At 31.8% G+C, this 9,968-nt stretch overlaps 2 protein-coding genes across 5 annotated transcripts; both read right to left on the minus strand.

Annotated features, from left to right (window-relative positions):
* Window positions 1-1,817: 1,817 nt before the first annotated feature.
* LOC114168822 lies at window positions 1,818-5,241 on the minus strand. Of its 4 annotated transcripts, none has more exons than XM_028053785.1 (3): window positions 4,962-5,241; window positions 2,790-2,914; window positions 1,818-2,110 (listed from the first exon to the last, which is right to left on the minus strand). In XM_028053785.1, the coding sequence occupies exons 1-2, from the start codon at window positions 5,111-5,113 to the stop codon at window positions 2,791-2,793; spliced, it is 276 nt and encodes a 91-aa protein (XP_027909586.1). In that variant the 5' UTR covers window positions 5,114-5,241; the 3' UTR covers window positions 1,818-2,110; window position 2,790. The 4 variants fall into 4 exon arrangements, with proteins under 4 accessions (XP_027909586.1, XP_027909587.1, XP_027909588.1 ...); XM_028053786.1 differs by lacking the exon at window positions 1,818-2,110 and adding an exon at window positions 2,437-2,455; XM_028053787.1 differs by lacking the exon at window positions 1,818-2,110 and adding an exon at window positions 3,512-3,563 and having other exon boundaries at window positions 2,642-2,914; window positions 4,962-5,162.
* Window positions 5,242-6,576: 1,335 nt separating this feature from the next.
* LOC114168552 lies at window positions 6,577-9,911 on the minus strand. Its single transcript, XM_028053426.1, has 5 exons — window positions 9,530-9,911; window positions 9,301-9,351; window positions 8,584-8,717; window positions 7,344-7,444; window positions 6,577-6,932 (listed from the first exon to the last, which is right to left on the minus strand). Exons 1-5 carry the CDS (start codon window positions 9,830-9,832, stop codon window positions 6,760-6,762), a joined length of 762 nt encoding a protein of 253 aa, XP_027909227.1. The 5' UTR covers window positions 9,833-9,911; the 3' UTR covers window positions 6,577-6,759.
* Window positions 9,912-9,968: the final 57 nt, after the last annotated feature.

Consider the following 9,968-nt stretch of genomic DNA (forward strand, 5'->3'; position numbering starts at 1 on the left):
TAGACATCATTAACATTGAAAAAAGGTTATGGTTGTGCAAGTAATAATCTTACCATAAGTAAAAATTTTCTCAGATAACAATCATAGAGTAATTTTTAACTGAATCACATAATAACTTTTCATCAAGTATGAATATCAAAAATAGTATTCATCAATGTATTTTGAAGATATAATATGAAAATAATACCAAAAAAAACCTAATTGAGAATCTAAATTTATATTTAATTAATTGGATAGTAGTTAATTTTATTCAGATATATCAATTTGGTATCTTTTTTAAAAAAAAGTGTTGATCGAGTTCTAATTTTTTAAAAAATGTCTTAATTAGGTATAATCCGACCGATTAAGCCTTACTTTTATTAGTGTGAGAAGCTAGCATAGGAAGTTTGAGACAACTGGCATGCACATGGGGAGAGGAATGAAAATGAAAATGGAAAAAATTGATGAGATTTGTAATTGGGAAATGGAGATGAGATAGGCACAAAGACAGACAGAAAACATGTAACATCATCATTCTGAGGTGGGGAGCATGTTGTATGAGTAATATTGTTTGTTTGGTTTGTCCTAAAAAATCCTTAAACTTGAATGAATTAATCAAGCACAGAACAGTCAATGTTGTTTTTTTTGCTAGCATCTCTAAGAACTCTCATTTTCACTTTAATTAAATAGACAACGCCAACGCTACTCATTACAAACAAACACGTTAGTTGGTTGTTTTGCTGCAACTGCAGTTGCTTTCATTAATAATCTCCCCAAACATTTTTGTCACATGCAAAATGTCAGACCAGTTCCTCTTTTATTCTTCTTGTTTTCATCACATTTCTTGGAAAAAAAAAATTCACTTCGGTAGTTGTCAAAATTCCTGCATTTGAATAGTAGCTGAGGGAGCTCAAATTATTGTTTGTTTATTCTGTGTCTTGAATTTCGAGTATGTGAAGTAATAAAACGTGAAACATGACCCAAAATAGATTAGATTAGTTGCATTTGAAATGTCAAAAATTTACTCCTTAATTATGTTCATAGTTCCTAAGTCCCTAAATTTTTAAGTGAAAATAAAATTTGCTAATGTTTTAAATTTTGATCACAAATTTTTAAAATAATAAATACAATTTTTTAAAGCAATGACGTTATTTTTTTAATTTGTTAAATAATGTTTTAAACTGAGTTTCAAACTGATATTTAAACCAAAACCTACCAAAATTTGAGTAAAGAATTCAAAAATCATCCTAAAACATTCTTTTAACATATCTAAAATATTTAACAGTTAAATTAAAAAAATGCATACCTATTTATATTTAAAATTTAAAAATCATATTATATCTTGAAATAAAAACAAATTTTAATTTTACATCAAACTTAAAAAATAAAAACATTTAATCCTGTGTAACATAGAAATTGAATAGAATATATTAATAAACACATTGTGGTACCATGTTATACAATAACTTTTCCTACTTTAAGGGTTACACCTACAGAAGTACTTGATGGAAAAAAGCAAAAAAGTCTTCATGCTAAAAGTAGAATGCTACTTTGTGACAGTGGGTTGAGTGCACTTAAAGTAACGTACATTTCTTTGAAATAAATTGTGAATTATCTCAAACATTATATATTATTCATTTTATTTTAAATAAACTTGCAAGACTGTATTTAATTAAATGTTGAAACAAAAATAGTTTTGTTCATTATTATACTTATGAATTCCTTGCTGGATGGATTAATTTAATCACTTAAGTATATATATTATCTTGCAGTAATATCTCGAATAAAAAAACCAATATATTAACAACAAATCTTCATTGATTAACAAAATGACTTGGATGTAGATCTCAATAACCATCACACATTTATGAGTAGTTCTATAAAAATCAATTATAGCCAACTTGAAAATAAAGGAAGTAAATAGTTCCCTGCATTATTGACTCATGGAGTTTTCTGCTATTGTTGACCATTACTGAACATAGTTCCCTGGATTTTTTGCCCTTTTATTTGGGCAGCATCAATATTAGTAATATATTAAATAAACTAAAAGAAGCAGAACACACCTAACCGTGTAGAAGGGCTCCTTATAGGTACAATTCCTTAAAAGGAGGCCAGCCTCAGTAGCATCTGACTGTAAGAAAAATGGTGGGTGGAAACTAAATGGTAGATGGCATCAAGAGAGAGAAAAATATATAGATACAATAAATTATATAAATCATATCATTGTTATAATAAGACAGGAATAGAGACAACAAAGATTATAAAATCTAATAGAAATTACAATGATACTTCCTAAGGATTTCTCGGATTGCACATAATCCTCATTGTTTTTTTTAATATTCTTCAAACCATTAAGGGTTAGTGTAATATATATATATATATATATATATATATATATATATAGAGAGAGAGAGAGAGAGAGAAAAAGAGAGAGTCAATGTAATACTAAAACAAGTAAGGAGTTTCCTGTAGGTCCCTGAATATCAAAAGAAATAAAGAAAAGATAAGAGGCAAATGTAATTTATTGAAAAAATTGAAGACCACCATAAAAAATTAATTCGTATGGTCCCAATTAGCCCATGAAAGGAGGCCACTAGCGATGGTGAAAAGTAATTTGAAAATCATTACAAGGAATGAATGAAACAATTATGCAGATGAAAAATTAGAAATGAAGAAAAGTTTATCATCAAACTCAGTTTGTCTCACAGAAAATAAAGTATAGATGAAGAATCTGGAAACTTACAATGGTTAAAAAGTGACAAGTATGATAGTAGATTGTCCAATACTAACTAGTAAGAGTGAGAAATTACATCAGTCTTCGTCATAAGAGACATGAAAGCTGGTTGTGCAACCAGAAGCTTCAGGGTCTTCAGCCCCACAACAGTCATAGAACTTTGCAGCATAAGGTGGATCATCCGGGCCCAGTTCATAGTACCTTCATAATTAACAAAAGAATAAATTACAGAATATGGGAATGGATTGATAATTGAAGTAGAAAAGATATAAATTTCCAGGTCACCAGCCTGGCATTCACATTCACCTGATAAGGTGAAGCCAAGTCTAAGATCTGGTCAGCTTAAAACTTCATTACTTCTCATTTGAAAAAAATTTGTTTGACACCATTTGACAATGAAAGGGTAATAGTAATAAAAAATAATTTTTTGTATTTGTAAAAAAAAAAAAAGAGATAGTGAAAAGTAATAAAGATCAGTATGAAATGGGTGTAAAAAAAATTTGGTTCTCAAAATACCATTTATGTTACCTTCTTGTAACTTACAAATAAGCATCTTCCAACATTAGTTGTCCAAGTAAAACATTGGCATATTGTGATTTGTTTATTTAAGATTTTTTGCTGCAAGATTTAGAATCTTTTATTCCTCTGAGCACTATCCTGATTTACGTGCCGGAGCTTAAACACCCACGTAAGAATATGATGAATACAATGAACGAGTAACAAAACTCCGGACTTTGAAACAGAGAAAGTACAAGCATTTACAGAAGTTCATTGTGTGGAGTGTGTTTTGCAAATTACCATAAAAAGTTGTACAGTGAATAGGATGTCTGACATGTGAATCCCCCTGTGCCTGGTAGAAATTTGAGGTTACAACATAAGTGAGAAATTTGTGGAGATTACAAGATTTTGACCACTAAAAGCCCCTGGAACTCCAACAACAAACAGGATCCGAGAATTCGTTACACAGTGGCTATGTTCTTGGACAAATTATACTTTTTGTCAGAAAAATTGTCAAGATTTTTGTTTAGTGAATATACCAATGTGAAAGTTTTAAAAATAACCAAGAAAGGAAGATATATCAGAAACTTTCACAATGTTGGAAGGTTTCTGTCAAACTCAGTATTATTGACTGTTGTAAATTGTAATAAAAGAAGGAAACTAGGAAAGTGGTGAAATAAACATACTCAGTTTCAGCTAAATGAAATCTTAAAGCCTTTGCATGTATAAAGTGATGCTTTAGAGGTTTATTATGAATCATGTTCACAGACAAAACCGTTTACCCCGAAGTTCTTAACAGTTTCATGGTTTTGATTAAAACATTTTTGTTATCTTCATCTACATCTGGCCATAAGGCTATCCTTCATCAAAACAACTCTCCTAACTGGGGCTTCTATCCATCATCAACATGCTACTGGCAGAAATGAATGTAACACAATCCATTATTCTTAAAATTTTATGGTCTTAAAAAATCAGGCCAAGACACTTTTAGAAAATATACCTTTTGTGTAAATCGTCATCTGCAACGACAACAAAAATCCAGAAATTTCCATTACATTGTTTTGCTTAAATTGTGGCTTATAACCACTACTTTGCTCAGAGTTTTTCTTCTAAAAACACTATGAAACTTCTGAGTGCTGCATGACTACCTTCTCAATCCTATTTCATAAACAAGTTTATCTTTCTTTCTCCTCTAAACAGTATTTTAAGCCAAAAATGAGTGAAGTGACCCTCAATGAAGACGTAAGCAAACTTGGTAGGGGCTTGAGGGTTCATTGCAATGTGCAAAAGGAAGGATTGACAGAGGATATTAGAGTATCCATGTTGATACCTGAATTGATGAATTTTCATTTCTCAACAAAAAACGAACAAACTTAGGTATGATACCTTATGCCTTGTTCTCAAATTATTGGTATGAACAAAAAAATGGTAACAAAAAAAATTGTTGGGCAGTGCTAAGATGAAGTCACAAGCTTCTGCATGTCCTGTGTCGGGAAGATGAACACAAATTGCCCTAAATGCAAAATGGTATGTCATCTATACATGACAAATAAGCAATCCATGAAAAAAGGTGACAAAACATGACATTAAATCAAAATCCTAAAACCCTGATACAAGAACATGATGATCATAACGCGAATTAACCCTTTTTTTTTCAGAAGGAAGAGGGAAAAAAGGGAATTTAATAGGATTATGAATAAAAATTGGAGCTCTAAAAAAAGAGAGGTGAAATTGGTAGATGAAAGAATACCTCTTTTGATCGTCGTGACGGCGACAAACGAAGAAAGAAGTGTGGAAACGGCAAGAGGATGAAGTGTTGGAATTTGGGTCATAGCTCTGTTTACACCTTTTACAAACCTTTGAATTTGATAATATCAATTCTTTCTGCTTCTCCTTCTCCATCTTCTTCCTCACACACCTCACAGATTCACAACGTTAACAATAACTCAACATTGAAAAGGAAGATGAAGAGTTTTATACCCTTCTCCACTTTATAAATATTTTCTTTTTAGGAAGAAACCAATAAAAATGTTTTCTGAAATATAAAAGTTTGGTGAAGAAATAAAACTTTTCATCTCTATAGGGAGAGTTTTTTTAGGATAATTTATCTGAAGTTAGATTAAATTTTAATTTTTCATTTCATGATTTTTTGTCCGCCATCATAATCTTCATATTATCTGAGATTCACGCTTCAAACTTCAATTTTTATATATTTCTCTTTCTTTATTCCTAACCTATTTATCTAGAAATAATTTAATTGATTAAAATGTAAAAAGAAAATGCATTTGAAAATTATGATTCAATAAAAATGGCGAATTTTGTAAACTTTGAAAAGAGACTAAAATTTTTAACTAAGTATTAAAAAGGGAGGAAATTTGTAATTTAGTCTATAGTGACAAAATATTTTTACGTTTCTTTAATAACAATATAGGTAATATAAAGTTACAAGAGTTATCTTTTATAGGGTCAATTTGAATTTATGATTCAACACTCAAAATAATTCTCTGTTTTGATTACATAATATATTAATATATTTGATATTTTAAAAATAAGTACATTAATTAATATCAATGAAAAGAAACAGAGACATTTTTTTTTAATTTATAGTTGAGAACGAGATAGGGGGGAGTAATATTAGTGAGAATGGAAAAAAAATCAACTATAACAAAATTGAAAAATATGCTTTAAAATGTGACAAAATTTAGTGTCATTTTTTCCTATAAATTAAAAAAAAATGACTACTTGTTTGAGAATTAAGTTAGTAATCAATTTAGAAGGAAAAAAAAAACAATCAAATTTACAAACGTGAGGTAACTAGTATAAAAACAGTACTGTGACAAGCAAACCTTTCTTTAATTTATATAAATCAGGCTTAAATATTTTTATTTACTCATATGTGATTTTGATATATACTCCTCAACCATTATTTTTTGCATTATGTTACTTTAAAATTTCTTAGTTTACTTGTTTTTGATATATTGGTAGTAAATTTTGTTGGTATCACTTTTTAGAAAATCTAATAATTAATATTAGAGTTTTTCTTTTATTATTATTCACGTATGATATGAAATGAACGCTGAATCGTAGATTTGAGAATTTTCTATATTAAAAGTATTTTTTTTATATGTCTTTGTTACATTAAAACAACAAGACAATTAAAGATCACTACTAAAATACTAATGATTAAAAAATGCTTACACTAAAAAAAAGTGTAACGTAGAAAAGACTCTTCATGTTTGAGAATGTTTGAGAAGGAGATTATTCAAGTCAAATGTCAGTAATAGTCTTACATTTATAAGAATAAACAAAATGAAGAACGTATCAGTTTAATTTACCCGACCACGTGTCATTTAATGGAAGTAAGCTTTAAGGATCAAAAGCAAAATAAAAAATTTATCAAAGAAATCACGACAGAAGATCTCAATTGTTCACATAGTTCTCGGTTGAATTTACAGTATCCTTTTTCCTACACTATATTTGGGTGGTGTGCATTAAGTAAATGGAATATTCACACAGTAGAAACATTTCGGTGGAACTAACCAGATTTCTCAGACGTAAGTTCCGTCATCATCATCATATTCTGTTGTGCCTTGCCTTCCTGAAATGATATTGAACAAGTTCTTTGTGGCTCGGCCAACTGCTCTAGTAGTCTTTCTAGCAGCTCCAGCAACAGCAGGTTGCAAAGAAATTTCGGGCAAATTCGCCCTCTCTTGGATCATGGCTGTATTCAACCCAACTATAATCAGACTAACAAAGAACAAAGTCAAGATTCCACTGATATCATCCCATTTATCAGTTTCCCCATTCAACAAGTGCTCCAATTGCTTGCTCGAAAGAAAATTGACTACTTAATAATTCAATGCTTTAAGCCGTTAAATGGAATTCAAATTCCTAGTGTGGGAAAAGATTGATGGTTGATTTGTGTGTGGGAGTGTATTATTCAATGGCTAACACCTGAGTGCCTTACAGAAATCCTCTGAAAAATGAAACATAACGTTTCAACCCATTCAAGTGTGGTTGCCTACCCCAATTTTTTATTTCTGTGATCTGATACACCTATTGTAGTTAAGATTAAGTGGGGAAAATGGAAAATAAAAAATTAAAGAAATCCCAGCAAACATGGTATACATACACTCGGTTTGTTGTCGTGCCATTGAACTAAATTGTCGTAGTCCAGCTTCTGCTGCTTGCACAACTTGAGCTGACGCGTTGACTCCATCTGCTACTTCCTGGCTGATTCCCAAAAAATATGATTAGATATGTCGCTGAAATGCTGAGTTTGAAAACCAATTCCTCATAAGAGGAACACTAGCATTTCTTACAGAGTCTTTTAAACACTCTTTTATTATTCGGTGAATTTTTTGTGGGTCCTACTTATTTGGGGTGGGGGTTCTCACAAATTGAACCCAATAATAGTGCGTGAAATTCCTTTCATGATAAAAGGGCGTTTACTTTTATCATTACCAGTTGCCAAATGTTCAAAATTCTTTTACTTTTCTGAAAAAATTTATTGAGTTATTATTGATCATATTGAACAACGTATGCCAGCCTTTTTCACTTGCATACTTAACAAAATATTGGGTGAAGGACCAACCACATCTTCCAATGATGGAACTGAAGGATTCAGAAGGATCTCTCCCATGCCAGCTAAACTTCAGAAAATAAACCAATCATAAGAATTACCAGTCTTGCATGAAGCAACAGGATGAGAAGGAAAAAGTTTTAGGTTTGGGTCCAATTTCTTGCCAATTTAAGTTCATAATATCCAGGTATGGTTGTTTCAAAGCAACAACGAATGAAACAATCGTATAAAATTGTTCAAATCACTGGCATGGAAACCTCTTGGTCCACACTTCATTACAATTGATAAGTCTTTGAAGTATAAATACGAACTGCTTAAGGTGAACAGATTGTCACAGCAAACAACACAAACAATCTTAACTCTTAAGAACGAGTTTACAACACCCAGTAACTCAAACAAAGTAGAAAACTAGAAAAAGAAAAAAACACTTCGAATGAATATACGTCACTTCCGGGTCTGCCTGAATGGTACTGTAATAATGGATTGAGCACAGATTTAAGGATACTCTAGGACTGCGGCACAAAAAGTAGCACAAAACAGAACTACTATGTGTGTGTTTGAATTGCCATTCCACAGGCACTAAATGTTCACTCACACCTTCTGATGCACAAAAATTATCAAGCTACAATATCGATAAATTGAGAAGGACATTGGTTATGTTCAACTGAATTTATCCCAACACACCCGATGTACAGTTAATAATCAAAAAGATAACCAACATTTAGAAGAAAAAGAAAAGATGGAAAGAAATACAGCAATAATGGAGTCAAAGCAAAGTAAACATTGTTACCTTAGATCACTTAGTTCTAGAGTTAGATCACTTATTTCCATCCCAGAAAGCCTAATAGCAGTCATGGTACTAGGGAGCTCCTCACGAGCTGTATCAGCCAGCTTTGAAAGGGATATTGCAGCATTTCTCATCGCCTAAGGAAGATATAGAAAAATGGTATATGAGTATTTTTAGTCTGCTTATGCTTAACAATTATCCAATTACGACAATTTAGTGGGTGTGACATATGATAAGTCTAGGCATCATAGCATGAGAAAAACAAAACAACACGAAGGAAATATAATGTTGCAGAGACAAATTGACTAGGCATAGCCAATAAGGCAAGTTAAGTTCCTATTAAATGAAACAGAAGTTGAAGATCTTCCACCACAGAATAAAAATAAAAAACCAAAGATTAACTTACATTAACATTCATCAATTGAGACATAAGTCACGCAAAAAGGGTATCTAAATCGGAATATGAGTGAGCCTAGCATGCTTTGCAGTCGAACTGACATCATATGCAGATTCCAAATCCATTTTACGTGTTTAACTAACTCAACAAAAATATCTAAAATCCAATGCTCCCCTAATGGACAAAAAAAAATAAAATAAAATTTGATTGAACAGAAGTTCAATTAAAATTCTTCTCAATTTGAAGTATAAACAGTAAACTGCAACCAAAAATGTTTATACATAGTGCACCTATAAATATAAGCAATGTGATAGACAACTTACAAATAGGGCTGGAACAGCAGCAAAAACAAGGCTAGCGAATGCCACTGAGGTCTGCAGAAACGATACTAAAAACATGTTCAGACAGAGAGCAACAATTTTAATTCAAATCGAGTTGATGAAACACTCCACTCAGATTACGGTATCAATTAATTCATGAGAATATTTAGAGCGAGAATAACCTAAAAAAAAAAAAAAAGTGTAGCCGAAAACGAAAAAAAAAGGATCATACCGTGGAAGCGATGAATGCGAGGAGAAAGAAGGCTTGGTCAGAGGAAGTGAGTTTGGGAAGGGGCGAAAGAAACGAAGGGGTTTGAGGGGTTGCAACTTCGGTGTGTAGGGTTTGGTCGTTGAGGAGTGGTTGTTGAGAAGGGTTGGATCCACTGTGTGACGGTGCAGAGGAGCAACATGCGACAACCATGGGAGAAAAATTGGAGTTGGAGTGAAAACGAGGTTGTCTGAAAGTTCTGGAAGAGTGTGGGAAAAGAGGGAGCAATGGAGAAGAAGCATACGAGCTTGCAAGAAAAGAGTTCATGGCTATCGATTTGGGGCAAGAAATGTGTCTGTGTTGCTACACTACTTACTCACACAACAACGACGTGAATCACTAGTTTAATCTTCTTTTTAAGTTATGACCATTCATTACATTGTTAACCATACATGTTGGAATT

Source organism: Vigna unguiculata, chromosome 11 (genome assembly GCF_004118075.2).
Source record: "Vigna unguiculata cultivar IT97K-499-35 chromosome 11, ASM411807v1, whole genome shotgun sequence".
NCBI classification, from domain to species: domain Eukaryota; kingdom Viridiplantae; phylum Streptophyta; class Magnoliopsida; order Fabales; family Fabaceae; genus Vigna; species Vigna unguiculata.